We start from the raw sequence: 24,363 nt of genomic DNA on the forward strand, positions 1-24,363 counted from the left end.
ATTTCCATGAGTTTACTGGCACAATAAACCATAGCTGATTGACCAATCAGAGTGCATGCGCGCGCGCATTGATTTGGTTATTATATGAATATCTTTGAAATGTTCAGAATTTCACGTCTCACTTGCGTGTGTTTCAGGGCATGAAGTGTTCATTCAATCTGTGTCGTGTTTGTTGTCGTGACCGCAGTGAAAAGGAAGAGCCCAAACATTGCTCAAGTAATGATGTATTATTTTCCGACTTTCTACCAATTTTTACGTTTTGTTGAGTCACTGCATGGTATGACCTCCGTTTTCTCGCCCTTACCAGACGCCGTGTGATTCGGTTTTGCCTTCGCGTCATTCATTTGTAGTCCACTCCACGACAGTCAGTGTTCGAGAATAACGAAAGAAAGAGCGATAAAAATTCGTTTACCGTACGTTCTTTTTTAGGGCACCGAATCAAAACGTCGCGTTTGCGAGGAAACGATGTCGATGTAAAGATCTAAATTTCTGCGCTGGAAAGGACATGAAGGGAATTAAAGTCAACAGAAACACTTGTAAGCTGACGCTGGCAAGAAAATAATCTACTGGAAGAGTATCGCAGAGATACCAACAACTCCCAGAGTCGGAAGTTGGTGAATATAGGGGTGAACGTTGCAATTAGACAGTCACGCATGCGCTATAGCAGATGGACCATTACCAAGAGCTTGTACCTCCTAAAGTCCTGTGGCCATTGTTACCTAAGCACGGCAATTCTGATCCATATTATGCTGTTTTGTCCTGAGCTTTTTAAACGTCATACTGCTTGACAATCAAGTTTTTGTTTTTCCTACCAATTTTATTGTATTTCAACGATATTGATCTCTGTTAAAAACGCTTTCAACTGCTTCTTTTATGTTTCAACCTGATAGGGTTCTAATAAGTGTCCTTTGCCGTATAAATTTCAGAGTATTCGTTCTTAAAATAGGATATTTATTGTTAAACCTACACCATCTCATTCATTTTCCAAGTCAGATGCTTGATAAGCAGGAGATTAATAAGAGATTTGTAATGGCTCTTTCTTGGCTCGCCATTGCAAATGCCATAAAAATCTTCCGCCGTTGGTTATCTATCACATGGGAATAAAAACTTATCTTCATAACGCAGACATCGTTTTTAAAAGATTTAAAAATTTAAAAGTTACGGAAACAAAGCCCTCACTTGTAAACCAGCAATGCGTTGGGTATGAATATCAATGTAATTCGGATGATTCGAATTATATAGGCTACACGAGCCGCCACCTCCACCTGCGCATCGAGGAGCATAAGTATTCCGTCATCGGTAAACACCTAAAGGATAAACACAATCAAAGACCCACCAATCTTCACGAGCATTTTACCATCTTAAAGAAATGCCACGGAAAATTTGAGTGCCTTATTTACGAGATGCTTTTGATAAGGAAAAAGAGACCGACTCTGAACACTCAAAATGACTCCATTCCAGCGAAACTGTTTATTTAAAAAATTTCCCATTCTTTTGTTTTTTCCCGCCTCGTTTATTCCAATGTAATTTGTCACTTACTATTGTATATATAACGCTCACTATCTTGTTATAATTTGCATTTGATAATGGTGACATGTCGTCGCCGCCGAAACGTCATGTTTTTATATCGCTATTTTTTATTCTAAAATGTTTCTCAAAACCTCTCATCATTAGAAGCTTTGTATTCTACAAAGGATAATCAACGAAAACGTCACTCCAAAATGTAACCTAGAACTGTCGAAGTATCTCGCGATTATACCATATCATGAATGAAGGGGTAGTTTCTAAAGAAACTGTGGTGCTGCGTCGGTGGGGAAGTAGTATACAAAAATTTGGTTTTATCAACGGAGTTGATAATGTAAATTGGCCACCGTACAGAGATTCTAAAAGCTGACGTTACGAGCGTTAGCCCTTCGTTCGCCCTTCGCCCTTCGCCCTTCGCTGGGACTTCTCGCGGGCGTTGAATAGCATTCCCAGCGACCGCGTCTTCCTCTTTCTCCGAAAGTTACTGAAATGGTGAGTAAAATCCGTTGTCTTCTATACGAGCCCGTGACCATCGAGAATTTCAGTACACTTTGTATGAGAACTGAGTTATTTTGAAGTTTGGCTTTTCGGGTATTATAGAATAATTCTTTTTTTGAAATTGACTTCTGCCTTCTTACTTGATTCAGGCTAAAAGAACCAAGAAGGTCGGAGTTGTTGGAAAGTATGGTACACGTTATGGTGCTTGGATTCGCTCTGACGAAGGGCTAACGCTCGAAACGTCATCTTTTAGAATCTCTGTACGGTGGCCAATTTACATTATCAACTCCGTTGATAAAACCAAATTTTTGTAAACCATATCATGTTCACGTTGTACAGAGCATGCGCATTAGAGAGATTTAGCATCGCGTGTCCATGAAACAGGAAGCGTGAAACGGTAGGCTGTTGCTTGTCATAAATGCATGAAAATTCTCTTTACTATAACTTTTCTCTCTCTTGTTAGAAGTTGCGCGACATTTCTATATAACAGGCAAAAAAAGGAGCTAAAATCAAACCAGTTTCTGTGATCTTTGGCAAAACGCAAACTTCAGCTTCACGTTATTTTTCATTTTTTTAACCAACAATATTCTCACTTTATCGCTTGGTCGTCGCTGTAGCCGGCGTTGTTACGACGCGACGGCAGCGAAAACGTCACAAATTCTGCATATTTAATGAGCAAAAACAATAGCTTTGCACGCTATGCACGTGCATTTTTCATTTTTGTTTATTTCTTTCACGTTTTCGGCAAATCTGCGACGTGTAATGACCAGTTCTCAACTTTTACGGAGAACGTGAACAAAAGTCAGCGAATTTGAATTTTCTGTCGTAGATTCACCACCGCACCTTCTAATTCAGTTCCTGGAAAGTTACACTAGTTTTTAGAAGTTAGACAAGCCGACATAATGACGAAAAAGATTAATAAACCTGACCTTACAATTTTAAATGACGTTTTCGTTACCGTCGCGTCGTAGATCTTAAACTCCGTAATTATTCTATCGGCGCGCGTTCGATACGAGATGGGACTCGCTGTAACCAATCTCGTATCTAACAAACTTTTTAGTAAATTTTAATAAACTCTAAGCATTTGGAGAGGAGGGGGTGGGGGCAGTGGAAAATGTAACGTTAAGGTGATTTTTTCCTGACTACGGTCAACTACTTTTGTCGCTTATTCTTGGGTTTCACTCACGTGATCAACAGCCATGTTTTTCAACGAAAACACAAGAGAACGTTTGCATAACAATAGAGTTCAATTCCCGGAGGATTGGGTCGGGACACCAACATGGCCGCCGTTTCTTTGTTTGGGGACACCAACATGGCGGCTGTGACGTCATGTGAAACCCGAGAATTGCAGTTTTCAGTAGCGACTCAAGCAACCGGTTGTTTCTTTGTGTCTCTTGTTTAGACAAAAGGAACCAATCATTACGTGAATACTGCTTGTGCGCATGCTTGCGTCACTAGCCAAAACAAACCTTACACGTATTCTCGGTTTTCACATGACGTGACGGCCGCCATGTTTATGACTCTGAACAAAGAACGGCGGCCATGTTTGTGTCCCGATCCAATTCTCTGGGAAATGCAAGTGTTTTCCTTTGTTTTTGTTGACAAACATGGCTGTTGATCACGCGGGTGAAAACCAACGATAACTGTTAGCAAATGTTACTTTGGGTATTTCATAATGATTGGGCAACCTGTATAGTTTAGATAAACCCAAGCCTTTTTAAGTTTCGTCCATGTTTTCGCCAGACACCATAGAAATGAAGCGAAGGAATATTACCGCTATTTCGGACGAATTATGTTGCTTTCCTTTCGCAGTTCTGCGCGGAGATTCTCTAGGACTTGTTTTCCTGTCAAGTGTTCCGGTAACTGACGGGTAGCAGTCAGTCCTTTAAGAAGCCTCACTGTTTCATCGTTCAAGCCTTCCATGGATACACGTTTTCTCGAACTATTAGCGCTTGCTCTTGTGCTTAAAGCGGGTGACGTGTTTGGCGAAGTTATGTATGAAACTATTTCATTATCATTCAATGGGGCTTCTGTTTCGGATGTTGCATCTTCTACATCTTCTTTTTCTTCCTTTTCTTCTTCAAAGCGATTGCTTCTTAGAAGTCGTATTAACGACAAAATTTCGATATCTTCTATCACATTGTCTTGAGCGACTTTACTCGTCAATGAATCTATTTCTTTAAGAGCACATGTTCGATGTAAGCGATCTAAAGCGTTGATTACTTCCACAGTAGATTTCAAGTGTTGTTTATTTCCCTCAACAGTTGATTCCTCAGCTGTGTTGCTTTCGACCTTTTTCTGTTTTAATTGATCGCTACGTTCTTTCTTTTCCTTTCTTGTAGTTTCCCGCAACTTTTTGGCATTTCGCAACTGAAAATTCCTTGCCCTTCGGCGAAGTCTGTGTGATTGAAATGCTATTATTGAGAAAGACGTGTTGTGCATTTCCTTATTTTCTTTTTCTACTCTGTTCTCTTCAGATTCACTTGAACTTTCGTCGTGTTGAGTTTTGCCGAAACCAAAAAATTCTTTTAGTCTATCTAGAATAAAATCCGCCATTTCGAATTCCTTTGACTGCTTGTCCGTGTTGTGTTTCACTTCTGCGTGTGAATCATTCAATATTGCAACGAAAAAGTTGACGAAGATGAAAGCGCTAAGAAGGACGAAAGAGAATCCGAACAATGGACCTAAGACTCGGTTGACTCGCAACAGGTTGGTCAAACCAATTTCTTCTCCAAGGCTCAACAATAATTCTGAAATCAGGGCATTTGGAAACGAGGAATAATCATAGATACTAGTACCTAGCATTAGGACTGCAAATTGAGCATAAGCCATGAAAATGATGATGAAAATAACAGAGTACGATAGCAGTAACCCTCTGGATTCGCGAAATGATGACATCAGAATACTTATGTGGGGATTAAAACGAATCATACGTAACATCTTTATAGTTACAATGAAAACAGCAATTGCCAGCACCAGATTCTCCGCGTAATTCCAAACAACAGCGTCTCTAAAGCTGACTGGAACAAAGGGGTTTTCTCTAACTTTTAAAGCGCTGTTTAGAACGAGTTTTGACTTGATAACGAAGAACACCACAACCAAAAATGAAAACAATATCTGTAGGAGTTCCACCCAATTCCAGGCGTCTCTAAAATAGCTGCATCTCATTTTGTAGATGTTGTACACCTCACGAATCACAAACAAAAGAGCCAATATGATGAACAAAAGCTGGCAAATCAAGTAAAATTGGTAAAATCCAGTTTGCGTGCTCGTCAGTGGAAACGTGTCGATAATGACAAAGGGATGACCATAACCAAATGGTAGAATTTCGTAGTAGAAAGTAGAGATGCTTAAATAGCCCGTATTTGGATTGTAGATAACGAATTCCAGCACAACAGCTCGAGTTTGTCGATCTATCCAACTGTATTCATGCAAATTATCAATCACCTTGGCAGCTGTGGATCTATTGTATCCTAGATCAGCAACAAAGCCCCCTCCACTGTAAACGTCAAAGAATCCCCAACTTGGTGAATTGTGCAGTTGATCCTGAAGCACATAATTCCATGGGGCTGGGCAGAGGCCAGAGAAGTTGGCCCAATCTTTGGAGCCTTCGAAAGGCTTCCATCCTGGTAAGTGATACCGGGTTTTGTCTTCCTCACCTAAACTATAGTAATCGTTGCAATGCTTAACTGAATCTCGGGCCAACTCTGGAACAATGCAAGAATCTGAAACAGAGAGAAAGAGTTTTGCAAGTCTATTAAATCTTACTTACTTATTGACTGAGTAGGAGGGCCGGACAGGAAAATATTTGGCCCGAGGTCATGGCTTACGGACCGAAAGCAGTGAGGTCCGTGCCCCATAACCGAGGGCCAAATAATTTCCTGTCCGGTCCGACCTAAACTCAGTCAATAAGCATTTTATCATATGGGCTCTTTACACTATTTATGAGCACTCAGAGGATCAAGTTAGGACAAAATAAACAAACATTTGCACAGAAAATTTATCTTCATGTTGTTTGTATTTGTTTTTCTGGCTGTAAATAACTTGGATGTTTAAAAGCGACGAAATCCCCTGAAATTGCATCGCATGGAACAGTACGTGTTCCTCAGTAGTAGGGCCGTACGACATTTTCCGGCCCTAATCGCGCTAATGCGTACGGCCCTCGTACGGGGATTTTCCCAATAGTCTACAATGAAAGCGCGCACGGGGCCGTACGGGCCATATGATAAACAGCCTTTTCACTGCGTGAGATCTTAAAGTGGGTGTGGGTCAAAAAAATTAACAAACTTTGAGAAAATTTCCTACCTTTCTTAACCCTTAGTTGTCTGAGTCGGGGCATTCCCAGCAGAATGGAGTTCTTGTTATTGATGTACTCTTGTTTGGTGGCATTCTTCCCGTTGTACCACTCGTTAGCGTAAATCCCGTCCACAAACTGACCTTTAAGCCATTTCCAATAAAATCGGGGATCTTTAGCCTACACAATAAAATCAAGAATTAAAGGTGAAGCTTTGTCTCAAGGCATGCTCTTACGATCGCGGCCGAGTGTGAAATCTATGTCAGGGCCTGGGCGGAAGTGTGGCCCAGTGGTTAGGGCGCGTGCCTTGAGATCCGGAGATCCCGGGTTCAAGACACGCTCTGACCACTCGTTGAATTTGTTCCTGGTATTCCCTGATTTAACTTCTCAGTTGCACTTGTAAATAGCCAACTGGTTTGCCTCCTGCCATTTCGGATTCTTAACAGTTGTTGTTGTTCTGTTGCGTCGTTTCGTTGTGTTTCATTTGCCCTGAAAAGCCCCTATTTTGTTTAGGAGGTCAATTAAGAATGTAATGTAATGTAATAAGGTAACCTTGTAGTGAGCGAAATCACGAATTTATTACATACAAAATAAACTCGAATCTACGTTCTGTGACGGTTTTTTCAACTTGTCCCGGACCGACTTCGGCTTTTCCAAAGTGTTACACTCACATATCTCGAACAACTTGTCTCTTAACGGAGTTGCGATACAAGTATTAGTTGTAAGCACGAAAAACTGCTCAGTGTAACAGTGCCTTTGAAGTGGTCTACCACTAATACTTGTATCGCAACTCCGTTAAGAGACAAGTTCACCGGCCGTTGGCTCAGCTGGATTGCAACTGAAAGGTATCAGTTGCCCATAAGTGTTTTCGTTTACGTTAATACCTACTCACCCGAGGAAATTTATTGAATGTATCCTCGAGGTTCCTCGTGACTAAATATCCATGATAGCTTCGGTTGCCATAGCACACAACCGTCAATAAGGTTAAAAACAGCATATAAAGGCACAATTCTTTAACAAACGAAAACATTTTTGCCTCCTTTAATCGGTACTCACTCGCTAATTCAATCTCGTCTTCAGGAAGAGTCTTTATTTCGATGCTTGATAAAGCCGAATCCGTCGTCGCATTAGTAGATGACGCATGCTCAGATTTGACTTGATCACCTCTTTCTTTCACATCGGATTTAGAACCAAAAAAATATGCAGTTATAAGTACAATGATGACTATTTTAATTGGCTGTATAACAAACAAGTCTTCCGTAAACGATACGAGCATTGACGAAAGCCATTCGTTGGAAATATCCTTACCCCATTGTAAGCTGAAGAAAAAGGTAAACGTCGCAGATGAAATTACAGTGACAAAACTCAGAAACCAAGCGATGTATATAAAATAATAAGGAAAGAGAAAGTCTTTTTTAGGTAAGGCTCTGATTCTTTGTAATGTTCTCCCTGAAAGCGTTGCATGATCGGACAAATTACTTTCGGTTTCCTCTTTTTCTCGCTCTCTTTCCTTTGCTTCACCCCAACATGAAAAAGCCTGAATCCTGCTATGAACCGATGCAGATTTGTTCTTCAGAGCGGATGGCGTTATTTTATTGGAACGATTTTCAGCGCTGTTTCTGAAAATGGCCACTATCAACAAGTTCACCGGAGTTACTATCAATGCGCTCTCCAATCCTACCACAACCTGTCTCCAGCTGAACTTTAAAGGACCAATCTGTATTGTAGGGTCAGCTACGTCGTCATTTCGATAAAACAACGCATTGACCAACATGGCAGACATCAGCAAGCACAAACAACAAGTGGTCCTTTGAACGCGCGTGAATTTACTCTTCGGGGGCTTGGTAACTACAGACAACCACATGTGGCCTTCGGTGAAACTCGAAGAGCTTCGCGAGTTTAACGAATATTTGAAAGACTTCTCCTCCTCAAGGGAGATCGGAGTTAAAAGTCTGTCGATTTTCCCATCTCCTTTTTCCAAGGCAAACCACGTGTTGCCGTGGAAGGTCAAAGTTCTTCCCGTTTGGACATCTTTTATTAACATGTGGCTGAAAAACCAAGAGGGGTGTTTTCCTGAGTTGTCGTGCCAAATATGAACGAATTGAATTTCACCCAAAGAAACTGGCAAATGAATCACGAACAGGTCTTCGTTCCCTCGTGCTAGGACTCTTCTTGACTCGATCATGTTCCTGTTTAATAATATGCATTGGCTGTCTGCCTCGCTTCCATGAATGACCATGGCAACGTTAGCATCCGTCCCAGAATTCTTCCACACTCCAGTAACAATGGTTAGTTCGTACTGAAAGCCTTCTTCAATTGAAGAGTTCAGGTGCACGGGGAGACCAGTCTGCATACACGAAATAAAAAGAATACTTTACTGTAATGTAGTCTAAACTGTAAGGGACATAGAATGTAAATATTCTCCAAAAGGTATGTGACGCATGTTTGCCCCCTGGGCATGTAGTCTTTTGTTGTCGTAGCATATTTCAGGTAGGACTGTTGTAATGTGTATTCATCTTAGCTCTCGAACTTTTAAAATTTGGTTTTTACTAATATTTTTCTGCTGATTAAAATTCCTGTATCATGTAATCACCTCTGGCCCTCAGAGGTCGGGGCGGGGTACTGATGTTCACAATTTCCCATTGGGTTTTTGTGTTTTTCGTATCAAGCGGCTGCACAATTGCCTTAGTTGCATTCATTTCTGTTGTGCTTACGGGAGTTTTGTACCTTATTTGGACAGCATTAAACTCTCAGGCTCTCAGTTCGCGCTGTGCGCCCACTCTTGTGAATGAGTCGTGAATAAAGATACGAAACAAATTTCTTGAGCAATTGCTGTGAGTTTTCCTACGCGACCACATTCAAATTTCTCAGTTACGTAATCACTGAAAATCGCTCACATTTATAATTATAGAAACAATTTTGACTAGGAAGATTTAAAAGTTAAAAATAAAGCAAGTGTTGTTCGCCAAGATTTCTGCCGGGCCGATCGCCGAGATTTAAGGGATCCGGATTTCGCCCGATCAAATGAAAAAAACGCAGAACCTCCTCTTCCCATAAGCGGGGGTATGGGGGGGGGGGGGGGGTGCGGGGAGGACGTGTAGAAAGTATGAAGGGTTTGACAATTGACAAAACTCCTGAACAAAATATATAAAGCGTTTTCACATGACGTCACGGCGGCCACGTTGATGTTCCAAAACAAAGAAATGGCGACCATGATGGTGTGCAAAACTAATTCTCAAGGAATTGAACTCTAACTGTATGCAAATACTTTCTTTTGTTTCAGTAATCCAATATGCCTGCTGGTCTCGTGAGTGATAACGCTCCCTACAATTCGAAACAAAGCCAAACTTATTCTCACCTGGGCGCAATCTTTTTTATCAGCTTTTCTTGCAAATATACAAACCAGGAAATACACCAACAGTGCAGCAATAATCGTGCAGAGAACAGCAACATTTCCTGTCTCATGAATCCGCGTTAGTTCCGTAAAGACCACATCGAAATCAAGCTTATTGGGCATAACCAGGACTCCTCCGCCAAATGAGGTCAGGTGGTTACACAGGCATTGCAGAGAGGTTGAAGTGGAATTCAATCCGACCTTAAAAGAGAACCACTTTTTAGGTTAGTGCTACTTAAAGTAGCATTGTTAGAGAGGGCATGCAACATTGCACAAATGCAAACAAGACCGGCACCGCGATAATGCACCTCGGCTGAGCTTGTCTGCATAAGGTCTGATTAACCCTTTCGTGTAAATCGCAGGCGCTTATTTCCCTTTCGTAAACGGTCGTTGCCATTTGAAACGGTCGATGCCATTTTTTAGCTCTGAATTACACTCACTAGGTAGGTATAAGAACTCAAAAGGTTGCGGTTACTGGGAGTTGTGTCTCGCTGATCATATGGGTTCGGGTTCGGGTTAGGGCCCTGTTCAGGGTGAAGGCTAAGAACCCGAGTTCGAGACTTAAAATTTTCGGACTCTTTTTTTCCTCCAGTTTTTCTTTTATGAATGTTTTTTTTCCTTTTTTGTCTTAATTTCGGTAATATTTTTTCTTACTTTGTTTCTTTTAATTTTCTTTGAAGAGAAGTGTGTAGTCGACCGTTATAAATGGCATCGACCGTTTACGAAAGGGAAATTTGCATCGCCGGCTGGCGAGCTTGGGTCCTCCCGGTTTAATTTTTTCGATATAATGAGGCCTGCATAAGCACTAGAGAATGGAACGGTTTCCGGTGTCTTGTGCTATAATGCTTGTGTAGGCAAGCGAAAAGAAAGAAAAGCAAAAAATAGTCAATGTTACCAGGGAGCATTGTTATACTAAAAGACGGTTCGCGGCTAGCAGGTCAGTCTGGTTTTCCTCACGACTCTTGCTTTTTGCTGTGCCTGAAAATCTTCCTCACCTAAGCCGTTTTCGAGGGAGACATTCGGGGCAGACTCCAGGGGGATTCCCCCGGTGTTGTGGTCTGTCATACTCTAACATTATGCGTGGGTTGGGTGGGTGAGATCAAATATGGACTGACAGGGGATGCCAGGAGCTCCTTTAAAGGCTGACGTCAGATCTCATTCCAGAGAAAGAATTGTAAGCCGCCAGGAGACTGCATGAGTTATGTGCAGTATATAAAAATCTTAATCCAATCCAATCCAATCCAATCCATCCATTACTAGAACCAAGGAGCTTACCTTGCAGCCACGAGACAACCACTGTTCCTTTACGCTGTCCCAAAACAAACACTCTTCCTGTTTGACATTCATCGAATAATTAGCGTCTGTTTTAGGGTTGTAAACCGGTATCACCGTGATGTTTTCTGGTTGTGGAGGGTCCTTAAATTCCACACACGACCTCTTTTGCCGGCCCTTTCCGAAGCAAGACCGTCGTTTGCGTCTTTCGGGTTTTTGCTGACTCTGTTCATACAGAATCCCAATAAAGTAAGATCCCGGTTTTCTTAGCACCGAATCAACTAGGAGGAAGTCGTATGCTGTGTCGTTGCAGTGTTCCTGAGAAATTAAGCGGCACGCCTCATCCGGGAGTTTTCTTTTCGCGTCGTATTTTGTGACGGTTGGCCGCTGATTATAACTCACGAATACATCGAATACAACAGATCCTGTGGGCTGTATCTAAAAAGCAAAGTCAAATTTTGTCAAAACATAGTTGATTGACCAAGTTGAAGCGAGTGGTTCTCATTTTATGATACATTGGTTGCAAATAAATACCAATGAAACAAAAACGCACAGAAACACAGATCCAGGAAATTGGCAATGATGAACCATGAAACTGACAGAATTCGAAACCAGTTCTCTAATTCGTTTTTAAAGTGATTTGTCGGCCACAAAAAATCATTACTCACCCTGAGTCTTACAGCGTTGCCATCAGCGTAGGGCAAATCAATCTTATGGTAGTTCATCTTTCCTTTCTCGCTAGGTTTAGCAAAGAATGGTTCTTTCGGTTCATTTTGCTCTTGTATCTGGTTTAGTCTAATATTCAGCTCCACATCTTCTTTGCTGTTTTCGACCTTTAAAATGTCGCCATTATCATCTTTAAGGACTAGCCTCAAAACAATAGAATTGACCAAAGCTGAACTAGGGTCCGAAGTAAATGGATTGAAAGCGCTCGTTGTCACCTATTGGCAAAATAACATATTTTCATTTGGCTTTCATGAATCGATTTCGTATATTATTTGGTGCTCACACGAGAGGTTTGATTAGGTAAAACTTTGTTTGTGACAAAATAATGTCCAAGCTGCTTAGCAATCTAGCGAAAAACTTGACATTATATTTTGAAAGTGAGCTTTCAATACAAGTTAGAGAGAGAGGATTCACAACTTGTTGCGGCAATTATTCCGGGTTAAATAAAGGTATTTAGGTGCTTCAGGCTGCCTTGCTTAACTGTATTTGATAAATAAGCTAGGCTCAAACAGAGACCTATGAGTGGAAATGAAGCAGATAACAGAAGGAATTGCAGGTTAACAATTAAGGACATTTTTATGGTGACAACCTCCCTTCATCGCACCAATGTATTAACATGCGCGTGGGCTACGTGTTTCCCGTCCCTTCTTCTGGTGGGTTCAGATTCCTCTCTTTTCAATCCCTTTCGCCAAGCAGAATACTGTATGTGTGAGTCATAAACTAGCGACGCAAGTCGGCCCGGTTGTATACACCAAGACAAGTTGACTGATATGCTAGAATTCAGTACTTTTTTCTTAAATCCAGAAAGAGATTGATATACAAGGAGCTCACCACAGAGTCCACAAATTTAGTGTTTTTGGCTTTGTCATCAGTGATGGCTGTGAACGGAAGCCTAAATCCTACACCGTCTTGGATGAACTCCCTGGTCTTCTGTAGTGAGCGCGGACTGTTTCTGTTAAGCATCATGCTCAATGAGCTGGTTTTCACCCGATGAGGTTCCTGGTCAACAACCATTCTTGACAAAAGAGTCGTTCCTACGTCATCTAAAAGCTTTTCGATATCTTTGGTTACATTCTGGCTCTGAAAGACAACAGATATTAACAGTAGTGTAGCAGCTTTCGTAACCTGCTATTGTTTGGTATTGCGAGCAGCGTCTAAGTCAGTGTTTGAATTATTTAGTCTTCTGTGTTTGGCAGGGGTAGCGAGCCAATGAGAGAGCTGATACATCACCCGATATTAAGAGCAAAGATTTGGGACTTTAACGATGCAATTGATGTTGACGGTCCGGGTAACATATTTTATGGACGGTGTCTCGCTATGATTAGCAAATTTGTAATGGTAATAGGACTGAGTGGAGTCCAATTCGGTCTGTTATCATACGAGTGATAACAAAATCGGACGACCGCGCAGCGAGAAGGAATGCATTTTCCGCGATTTTAGTTCTTTGAATCGCGAATTGCCCTTGTTGAAGTTGGCCAGAGTCATTAATGAACTTTCTTTTGGTTTTGATGAACGAAAAAAATCACAAAAATTTTTGCTGCTTAAATAAACACTGACCTAGCATCGATTGCTCATTTACCTTTGTTCGTTCGACAGTTGACAAGTTTGTCTTTCCAATCACGCTGGCTTTTTGAGCAGCAGAATTGAGGACATTGCCAAGGCTCAGCACCAGGTTCTCTCCTCCTCGTTCAACCAGAGTTGATTCAGCGGCATAATCCTCTTTGGTCTTGTCTCGTAACAAGGATGTCAAGGATGACAGAGTTTGCAAAGCAAGATCCTAAAGTGTAATTGAGTTTTTAGCTTAGTTCATTGCGGATGCTCAATAAGGACAGGAAGAATTTGAAAATTATAAATATATTTTATAAGCAGCAATACTCATTCTTATTTGCGGTGCAAATCTACAGAGTACAATCACGCTTTTTTTTTAAATCAGCAATGAGGAGGTCCTCAGAGAGGAGGGGGGGGGGGGTGGGTGAAATTTGGGGTCCTTGTTCTCTTAAATTTGCTTGTGTTCCCTTGTACCCGAAATTGCTTCCGAACTTGTTGTCAGCTTCTTGATCCATAAAACGGTTTACGTTTCCTTGTACATGTTTCTTAAGATATTTTGTCTGTGTTTCCCTGTTCATTTTCCCTTTTTACCACGTTATCCGTTCGGATCACGAGCCAAAAAGTAAATGAAAAACAGAGATAACAAATATGGTCTTCCAGCGGTCCTTAATCACCTTTTGAACAACCAGGAGGCAAAAAGCGAAAATAAGAAGCCGTGTTTCACCAATTAACACCTTCATGCTGATAACAGCGAAAGCTCCTGAGCTTGTTTTTATTTGCGTGTTCTTCGAAGAAAGCAATTACAGACTTCATGAAGATATTTTGCAACCGTAGAAGCGAAGGTAATGGCATCCGTTAGTCGCACTGTGTTCTATGAAATTCGGAAACTCTCCGCCGGTGGATAAAGGCACTGGCAAGAAGGTTAAAACAGTATCCCCCCATACAGCATTTTTTCCTTTCCAAATTTCAAACGGGATTTTGTTTTGTCCAAACAGTAACGAACCGTGATAAAGTAATAAAGTGTAAAAGTAGATAGCACGTGTTCATAACATGGCTATCACGTGCCTACCTGTGTTTCTACTGTGACTTGCTCGGGTTCCAGGGTTGCTCGTCCAATCACAGATGTGACTTGAGTCAATGACTGCAAATTACCCACTTCCACAGTAGACACCTCTTTTACAATAGAAGACTTAATCTGCAAAGAAACAAATAAGAAAATGAGATCGCAAAGGATGTGTTCTATCTGTCACTTGATAAGTTACAATACATAACAGAGACTGCGTGTTAGATAAAACAGTAGGAAGCCTAAGCAAGAAAAACGACGACGACGGCTACGAGAACGTTATCTAAAAATATTATTCTCTTGGTTAGCTTTTATCATGTCGTATTTTACCAATGCAAGTAGGATAATGCCTGAGAAGCTTCGCTGAATTTATTTCCAGCATGAGAAAAAAAGGATTACATCGAATTGGGAAGACGAGCTTTTCGGGAATTGGGATGTTTAGAGGTCAGTTGCCGCGTTTTCCCGGGACGTACGCATAGCCAGCGCACGGTCTTATCACAAAACTTGAAATCCAAAATGTCAACGTTGTCGCCTTCCCCTGAGTGCTTATGAGGTCATGTACTTTTTCGAGGAAACTGAGTGTCGCTTTTGAGGACACTTTTAAAAAAAGACTTTTGGGAAATCAGCAACGACGTTCTCAATCTTTTTCTTTGTCTTTTAATCTTTTTTTGTTTCAAGCACACTGCAAGACAATTCATGATACGCATTGTTTTGGGCATGGTGTTGTTGATTATAATGCAGTCGCGTTAAACCAATCAAAATCCCCAAATTATTTAATCCAACGATCCGAACTTTCAATAGATAGGAGATTCTTGTTTGAGTAAATGTTTTACTGTTGACTTTGCTCACGTACTTCAATCCTTTCATTAGTTTTAATTGTTTCCGACTGTTGCACAGTTTGCAGGACGGCGTTTGCGAGCTGAGTGGCCTTCTTCACGTCACCTAGTTGCACAAACTGATTAAGTTGACTGTTGTTACCCACAGCAAGACCGCTGAGATCCTCTCCTGCAGACAGGGGCTCAACCTAACAAAACACAAAAGAGGAGCAACCGGTGAGTTTATTAGTCACATGCATACATGGCAGTTTGACGGATGAAACTTGAAGAACTAGGAAACGGAATTAGACTACGTATGAGCTGAGTTTCGCAAGGACACACTTGCAATGCGTGTGTACGGGGCTGAAATAATATAGAGCACGGGACTTTCGGGCTTTCAGATCTTTAACTCGTGTTTTGCAAATATAATAAGCTGCATTTACACGCTGAAAATTGCGACTCGTGAGTAAATGACGTCAATTTTCCCTAGATCCATCCCATGTCCAATCGGTCGGTAGATCCATGTCCAATCGGTCAGTTTAGAACGTGAGTAATGGCGGACCGTGAAGTCCAAAACTTACGTTCACAGTAAACAACCTTTAAATGAAAACAAGAGAAAACGAGGGGATAGAGAGGGAGGCTCCCGGTCCAGCCCTTGGGATATGTCATGTCCACAAAAGCTATTTTTAAACGAGTGGAAGTCTTTGTTCTGGCGGACGTCTGTCTTCCGAGACGTCCGCATGCAGGCCAACCTCGATCTGATCTTTGAAAGAAAAGCAAAGATTTCATCAGCCCTCCACGTGCGCCGCCATTTTCTCTTTTCACTAAGAACCTGAGAGTGAGGCAGGACTGCATGCGAACGTCTCGGAAGACAAACTTCCGCTCGTCTAAAAATAACTTTCGTGGACATGACATATCTTGGCCAACCCCCTGAGCCTCCCTCTCTGTCCCCTCATTTTCTCTTGATAAAAATCAAAGCCCCAAAATTTTGCCAGTCAAATGTTAAGCAATCACACTCTCAAAATCTGAAGAAAAAAAGGAAGTAATCGATCACAGTAGCACTAGAATATTAACATGCATGTTGGTTATTGGACTTGCTGCATAAGGAGCTTTTTCAGCAATTTGTGTAACAAGAAAATAAATGTGTGAAAAAGGCCTGCCACTTACGATTACTCGCAGTGTGACCGCCGTTTCTGCAGACAAACTGTCCTTTATTGTGATGTTAAATTCGATAACAAAGTCTTCATTTTTGCGACCTTGGGGAAGTACTGTTCTGGCTTGAGCTACATGTCCGAAGGACACAACTGTGTACAAACCGCGACCCGTTTTGTAGGCAAATTGGTATGTAAGCGGTTTGTCCCGATCCTAAGGAAAGAAATCAAAGAGGATTTTGTCCATTTGTTCACTGCTGACTGAACAACAACTTTGAATCGAAGACTGCGTATTATTAGTCTTCTTAAAATAAAATCGTGAGAATTGCTGTGGTACCGAACCTGGGCTGCATTAGTTGGAGGCCAGAGCTTTTCTTACTACTACACCAACTCTGGTTAAGGCGGCTCTGTCACGACTTGAAATTTAGCAAAATTCTGCAAATGGGTGCTGGCAACCAAATCAAGCAAAACTTTAACATAACTACTTAAAACATTGAAGGACGTTCTGACTAAAACAGCAAATACAAAAGGACGCAGGAATGGAAAATACCGAGGAAGATTAAAGTAGATTGCAATTGGGGTTTAGAAATGTTCAGCCTAACAGTTTTTCGAAGTTTATCTCTGTAGTTTATATTTGTAACTTAAATTACGCACGCTCGACAGACCTTTTTTCCGTCACAAGCTTTAAGTTGTGTCGTTTAAAAGTAATTCTGGGTTAAGTCGCATCGCGAGTAGGGACGGGTGAATGGTAAAACTACACAAAGTCAGTTCAGTGGAGTTGCGTGACACAGCCCCTTCAAATGTAACAACTTGTAGCGAAAATACCGTTGTTATCAGCTGTTGTTAACGCGCCAACTAGAGCCTTATTGGGTTGTTTTGTTTCAATTGTTGGCAAATGACAAAAGCAATGTTTGAAACACGATATATTCCTTCTAAAACGACAATTACCTGATCCAGACCTTACCTGCCAATCACTGCATTGAAAGTCAAAACTGGTGTTCAGTGCTCTCCCTCGAAGTGGTTTGAAGGTGCAATTCCCACCAACGGGAGGAGCATTCATAGTGAACTGGTAAGCTGCAATTCCCTCGGGGCCGACATCTTGCGTCGCGAAGACTTTTAATCGATACGTGAGATTTCCCGCTAGTTCATTCTCCTTAATTATGATGCCAGGAAGATTGAGCCCAGTTAGAGTCATGTCCGGTGTCAGAACTTCACTTGTTTCATTGCCAAGTGGATCAAGGGATATGAGAAGCCATTTGTATCTTGCTGTTTCGCACGCACACCCAGCGCACGAAGTCTGCAGGGCGAGTCTTGTCGAAACACTTACGGTTTCCTCACAATTAATAACGCAACTTGTACGGCAAAACAAAAATAAAAACGCAAATTAGAGTAGAATTGCAGGTCTGCTCGTATATTTTTCAGAGGCATTTGACACAGACCTCAGGCAAGCTCGACGCACTATACCATACTTCAGCGAAAATGGGCATCAACACTGAAAACCCATTGTTTTAAAGGGCCTAGGTCACGCTATTTTTGGTCATTTTGTTTAATTTTGTTAATTATGAGCTCTAAACGTCAAATTGGCAGAGCAAGAGTTTTTCAAATTTACCCAAATTCAATCCATTTCAATCCTCTCCAGTTGTGTCCATCCATGTCCCTTCTTGGCTTCCCTGTGTTTTTTTAGAGTTCTTCTATAGTTTTGAACAGTTATTTTGATATTTTAGTTAATTCTATGACCATTCGATCAGTGCGGAAATTGCCTAAAATTCCGTGACCTAACCCGTTTAAGGAGGGAAAACACCAGCAAAAAACCCCATGGGAGTTGCTTCTAAAAATAAAAAGATACCGGAAACGGTTGACTCCGTGGGTTAATATAGAAGATGGAGGCTCTGGGAAATGGGCTTCTGTGAGAACTTTGTAGCGTTTAGGTCATTAATTCCTTTCCATGAGTGTTTCAAAGAAAAGGTGCGCGTGCGCATAAGGCTTAGTTAGACTCGACACGTAATGAATCAAGTAAAGTTATTATAAAGCTATTATGGTATTTACCTAATTGTTATTTCGGGTGGATTTCCGCTGACAATCTCAATTTGTTGCTCGAAGTCATCCTGTCGGCCATCTTTCTGTACTATAAGTTTTACGTCATAAGATTTACCCACGTCCATAGCACTCGTTGTTAAGTTTACTACAGCAAGATTCGAGCTTAACTTTCCAATGCCAGTCCCAAAGCATCCGCCGGTTTCATTATCCGAGGAGTGGCTAACGACCGGAATGGACTCGATGGGACCAGTGGGAAACGACTCCTGTCGCTCTTTGCACAGCCAGGTAAATTCCATTGAAGTTATGTCACCGGGTGCAGTGTCAGGATCTTGCGAGGATGCGCCGTCTAGTGTAATGATACTACCTTTTCCTCTTGTAACGCTATTTCCGCCTGAAATTTCAGCTCGTAGCGGGGATTGTACTATTTTGAAAAAACCCCGAGCGCTCCCAATCAAATAGGGATTACTTGCAAACGCTGCCCTAAAGTCTACAAAATATTTTCCGTAACCAAGGTGACGTTTTTGTAGGTTCCATTCGGTGGTTTTTGTATCCAGAAGAATGGTCCATACAATAACCGTTTCTCCAGAATCATTTACTTTGTACCTGGACAAAGACCACTGAAAAAGCAGCGTGTTGGACGAATTGCACATTGCTTTTGTCACGCTTCCTTGTACGATGAAATCTTTAGATCGAAGAATTGCAACGGGGCCTTCTTTGTTAATCAAACTTGGCAAATTCTGGATAGTTGTCTCAGGTGGTAAACAGGAGAAATCTAAAGAATAATAGAAAAAAAAAAAAGGACTGAGAGTGAGTCCATTTCTTTGTGCTGGCAACCGTCAGATATTCATGTCAAAACCGGGGACCTCTCGCTCCGAAAGTCGCGCACTAGCCATCTGACCCACGACTGCTCCTTAGAGAACGAGGTATACCCTGAGGTTTTTTTGTTATTTGATTGTATTTTTGGACGGTGTTTTGTGGAGATGTGACCTTAGCCATTGTTTGAACTCAGCCATGTAGCCACGTAGCCACAGTTTGCTTGTTTGCGAATAACAGAGTAGCCGCACGTTTTTTAAGTTCTTTGGAGTAGGCGAGTATTCTACAGTTAAGGGCTGTTGGAGCGATGATAGGCAAGAAATTCGCTTAAATCAAGCTTTTTCGTTCTTTCGGAAAAACGTAGATATCAAACGTTTGCCGACGACGCGATGCTAAATAGTTTAGATTGATTTTTCTGCGTTTATGACAAGCGAGAAGTAGCCTGTCGTTTGACGTTTGCCGTATCATGAAAACACAATTGTAAGTCTCTGAAATCATTGGAAATCATTAAATTATTCTTTGGATGGAGGAATTACCCTTGAGATATACGAATTACCTTTGGGTTGAGGAATTACCCGAGGGATTGAGAATGGTCATTACTGCAACCCAAAGCTTATTCAAAAACTCTTCTCAGTTAAAATAATGTGGTATATGAAAATGTTGTAAGATAGACCGAGTATGGCAGTTGTACTCTTCTGGTAATGAGCTCCTTCTAAAGCTTGCAAAGGCGGCGGACGTACAAGAGAACTTGATGGGTAACAGATTACCTTCAGACCCCCAGAAGAGTGCAATCCAAGAATTGTTTCCAAGTAATCCAGACCTGTTACGATTTTCTAGTTCTTGTTCAAGTTTTGTTATGTCTTCATTTTTTCCTATCGTCAAAACGGCAGTGACCTCCACACTTCCTGGTCTGAAACGAGAGTCATATTTCTTTGAAATAACATGACGCTCTCTCGATATTAACGAATGATAACACGTGATATATGCGGGCGAGAGCAAGCCTACGCCCAAAATGTTACGATGAAAAAAATTACCTGATGAAAATCAGTTTCACGGCTTTGACGTATGGAGCCAGATTTGAGATCAGCTACAAGCAAACAAAAATAAAAATTGAATTTCAACTCAGCTGTTGTTACATTTTCAGCCACCTCACACGAATTCAACGAATAAACAAGGAATGGACAAAAAGCGTTTAGCCTTTTTAATCCCTCGTCTAACTTAATTAAGCAACACGCAAAATAGTACGGTTGGTTGAGTATCGGACTACCCAACACTCAGGGTCTTTAAAAAAGTGAGGAGAAAGTGCGGCCTTTCTGATGTCATCTGAAAATAGTGAGACGTAAGACCTTAGTCTTCCCGGATACGAACGACAAAATTAGGATAGGCCCCGTGTCACAACAATGACTTGTTGAATACTTCTGTGGGACTTTAAAGAAATCTCACACTGTTCGCGAAGAGTAATTAAGACATAGAGCTCCCGTAGTTGTGGTCAGGGGTCATTTCACTCATGGGTTTGGTGAGTTGGGTGAGATCACTAATGCCCTGATAGCGGCTGCCAGAGGCTCCTGTACACACGCTGATGTCCGATCTCATCCATAGATCGAATCTTGCTTCTACTTAGCATTTGAATACAGCTATTTCGAGAAAGTTTGTCAAGAATAAAGTGCACGCGAGAATCCCGAAAGGTAATATGGGATATGGTCAATACACTGTTGCTAACGACTGTGGCTGTCGAACCTACTTTTGTTACTTTCCTTCAGCACTCGCAAACATATATCAGTGCCCTCCCGTACGATTCTTTTAAATTTCTTTGAAAAACAATGCACTTAAAATAACCCACAATACCTTTCAGGATTGTCGCGTGCACTTTTTCCGACAACCTTTCTCAAAATAGCTGTATATAAATAGAAAATGCACTCTATAAAATTCATAACCGTTATTAAAACGCTCATATTATACTATTAATATATACTTCTATCATTAATAATGAATGAATCAATGAATGAATTCCGACTTTTGACTTGAGTTTTGTGTAATCCACTATATTATCGAAGTGACAAAGATAATAATGGGTAAAATAATTAATCTTATGCACTTTGAGCATTATATTAAATATTGCACTTAGTTAAATTTGCTCTAATTTTATTGATTTTAGAAGACCTTACCTGAGATTCGGTAAAGCTAACAAAAGTCTTGTGTTGCGAAGAAGAAGTGTTTAGAAACCGTAGATCAAATTTGATATCTCTCCATCGAAAGACCAGTCGGAATGGCACTGCAGACACTAAATGTGACAATGAAGATGAATTCATAAGAGAAATAGTTGTCATGAAATTCTAAGATACTCGGGCCTACATTCAGCGACGTGAACAAGATAGAATAATTACGACACTACGGCAAAGTTATATTATGGAGCTTAAGCAACGACAACGGCGACGGCAACGAGAACGTCACAAATTTGCATATTTGGTGGGAAAAAACAATAGCTTTGCACGCCCTGCGTGTCTTTTTCACTTGTGTCCATTTCTTTGCCGTCGTGTGCAAAACAACAACGTGAAATAGCTAAATTTGATAGAGCTGCGTCATAAAGGGATCCAATGAAATTAGAGGTTGTAAAGAGCTGCGTGCTCTTGAGGATAAATTTTCATTTTCTTCCCTAAATTGACGCCGTTCGGATCAGTGTCACTTTTGAGGAACTACCACACCCTTGTCATATTAAAAAGGTTGAAGTGATTACAGCAACGTGAATTTATATTTTGAGATGACGTTCTCGTTGCTGTTGCCGTCGTCGTTGCTTAAGCTCCTTATTCTGAGATGACGTTTTCATCGACGTCGCCGCCGGTCGTAGATATTTAAGTCCATATTTTTTGCGATGGAGGTAGGGTGCTGATATGGGAAGAGTTTTCATTTCAAAAAGAAGCTCGAGAGGCCTATCTAAACTTTGGCGTTGCTCTAATTTACCTTCCAAAATGTTGCGGTTGAGCCTACCTTCAGTAGAAGTTAAAGGACGTTGAGTTGTGCTTGGTTGTGGCTGGAATATTGAGGAGCTTATGACTACCTTTGTCGTTGATGATGGCAAAGGTTTGGAAGTTGAATTGATGACAGAAGTTGAAGACGTCAAGGATTGAGATAAATTCTTCAAATTAACTACGGTTTGTGAGATCTCGGGTGAAGTGAAAGCATGTGCCGCAGTTATCACATTTTGAGCTTCACTATCAATAGGAATCGGAGATGGTGGAAACCGGGCTGAGCCGAGTGCAGACGTTGATAGAGTCACAGCTGAGGATAAACTGCTCAAATTGACTAGGGTCTGTGAGGTCTTGGATGAAGTAAACGCAGACGCCGTAGGTGTCGCAATTTGAACCGTATCGGTTAAATTGAAAGTCGGAAATTGAACAGGCACTGAAGTGGTGACAAGCTGGTTTGAGTTGATTGCAGAAGCCGAAGGCGTCGCAGCTCGGGATAAGATGTTCAACTGTGAGGTCTTGGTTGAAGTGAACACAGATGCCGTGGCTGTTGCGTTTTGAGTAGCTGTATCGGTGAAATTGAAAGTCGGAAATTGAACAGTGAGTTCCTTAACAAAAAAGATTTTTTTGTCAGCTTCTTCACAACTTTGATAGATAAAATGTTCAGTTGCTTTCATGGAGTAACAAATTTGTATGGGATAAAAATATGACCGTAGAAACAGGCGACTGTGTAATCAGTTTCTTTACTACTAATGAATGCTATTCAAATAATTTTTCAAGAGTGGTTTGCTTTTAAAGTCCTCTTTTCTTAATTTTTATGTTGAAATTCACCATTGGATTGTTTTTTACCCATGCGTCCAGTTGAGTTAAATACCATGTTCATGGATAAACTGATCCGTTCGCCCAAGATAAGGAAATGGGCGGATTTCCAAAACTGAACAAACAGGTAGTTACGACCTCCTGGCCAACCAAGGCTTACCCTGTTGAGACAAGAAGGGAGACGGAAACTCCAAACAGAGCGTGATTTTCCTGACAAGATCAGAGGATGGGAAAGGAAAAATATATGTAGATGTATTGACCGAATGTATAAATGGCGGCCAAAAATGTATTCTCTTGTTTATGTGCTAATGGGAATCACTAGCCTCGCTCTCAAGCAACCTTTCTTTTGTATTTTGTCCATGCAAACGAGGCTAGTGAGGTTAATTAGCACATAAACATTAACCGACGCTTTAAAAATTTCCCGTTGCACCAGCGACGGGAAATCCCGATTGGACTTCTAACAATGGAAAGTTCTCAGACTCATTTGACGAGATAATTACATAATTACTATTGAAAAAAATCGATATGTCAAAGAATATTTGTTGACCACGTGAATATGGCTACCCCGGTAGATTCAGAGTTTCTTCAAATGCGTGATATTGATTTAAAAAAAGAGCAAAGGGTGGCGGTAGAAGCACTTCTTTCCAGTAAAGATGTAATGGCTGTTTTGTCGACTGGTTTTGGGAAAAGCATGATTTACCAGAGCTTTGCTCTATTAGAAATCCATTCCCAAGCAAGCTGAATAAAGCACTCATCTTAATTGTGTTGCTTGAAAGCCCTTGAATTGTTTAGTTTGTGGGTTATTACTAACGAGACCATAAGAGTAATAATGTTACGATTGTCTTTAGTGACAGCCAAATTAAGTATGGGTCGTTCGAACGAGAGTCACAACAATAATTTACGCGAAATTGCAGGATTGGCTAACCGTAACCAGGAAAACGCTGTTTCCCGGGATTTTTTCCCTGGAAAGTGTTTCTAAAAGTAACTAGGTCTGTCAAAACACCTGATCGAGATTTCTACAATTTGAGCAAGTAGCACATTTGGATGAAGGGGCGTTTCCTTTTCCATTTTATTAATTTTCAGCGTCTCATAATCCTGAAGTTCGAATTTCTTCTTTTCCTTCTTCCCGTTCAGGTATATGATAACTGCAGACCGCAGACTGCAGACAAATAGCGTTGACAAGCAGTATTCAATTTTGACATCAATGAATCCTCAACTCTGAGTACTGTAAGGAGAAGTTTGTTTTTTGAATGGCCTTTTTGTAAGTGCGTGGCCCTCAGGATAAAGAGAGTTCTGTAATCTCGTTCTAAAGTTAGCAAAAGACTTCATCTACAAGTTCAGTCGCGATTCACTGAAAAAACAATAGTCACCCAATGATTTTGCTGATGATCGTGTATTGTATTCATGAACGCTAGATGAGAAAATAAAAAATTCTTGAATATTCTT

General features: G+C 41.1%; 2 protein-coding genes across 2 annotated transcripts in view; both read right to left on the reverse strand.

Annotated features, from left to right (window-relative positions):
* Window positions 1-1,508: 1,508 nt before the first annotated feature.
* The window catches only part of LOC138059734 (polycystin-1-like protein 2), a 128,274-nt gene continuing 105,419 nt past the window's right edge, over window positions 1,509-24,363 (reverse strand). The window contains exon 16 of the mRNA XM_068905339.1: window positions 1,509-1,728. The gene's annotated coding sequence lies outside the window, so the exon portion shown is untranslated. The remainder of the gene's footprint in view (window positions 1,729-24,363) is intronic.
* On the reverse strand, window positions 2,856-22,775 carry LOC138014050 (polycystin-1-like protein 2). The gene is made up of 18 exons (XM_068861079.1): window positions 22,121-22,775; window positions 21,301-21,416; window positions 20,170-20,222; window positions 19,903-20,045; window positions 18,332-19,094; window positions 17,250-17,637; window positions 16,320-16,499; window positions 15,960-15,983; window positions 15,173-15,343; window positions 14,326-14,451; window positions 13,288-13,485; window positions 12,540-12,788; window positions 11,651-11,923; window positions 10,986-11,420; window positions 9,675-9,911; window positions 7,209-8,663; window positions 6,328-6,496; window positions 2,856-5,747 (listed from the first exon to the last, which is right to left on the reverse strand). Exons 1-18 carry the CDS (start codon window positions 22,773-22,775, stop codon window positions 3,799-3,801), a joined length of 7,584 nt encoding a protein of 2,527 aa, XP_068717180.1. The 3' UTR covers window positions 2,856-3,798.

Source organism: Montipora capricornis, chromosome 8, assembly GCF_036669925.1.
Source record: "Montipora capricornis isolate CH-2021 chromosome 8, ASM3666992v2, whole genome shotgun sequence".
Classification (NCBI taxonomy): Eukaryota; Metazoa; Cnidaria; class Anthozoa; order Scleractinia; family Acroporidae; genus Montipora; species Montipora capricornis.

Coding starts and splice junctions, on each gene's coding strand:
- LOC138014050 (XM_068861079.1), bottom strand. CDS start 22,775: ATGAAAGCAACTGAACATTTTATCTATCAAAGTTGTGAAGAAGCTGAC. Junction 12,789..13,287: donor CAACTGTCGAACGAACAAAG/GTAAATGAGCAA, acceptor GTTGTCTTTCAG/AGCCAGAATGTAACCAAAGA. Junction 11,924..12,539: donor CTAAATTTGTGGACTCTGTG/GTGAGCTCCTTG, acceptor TTTTGCCAATAG/GTGACAACGAGCGCTTTCAA.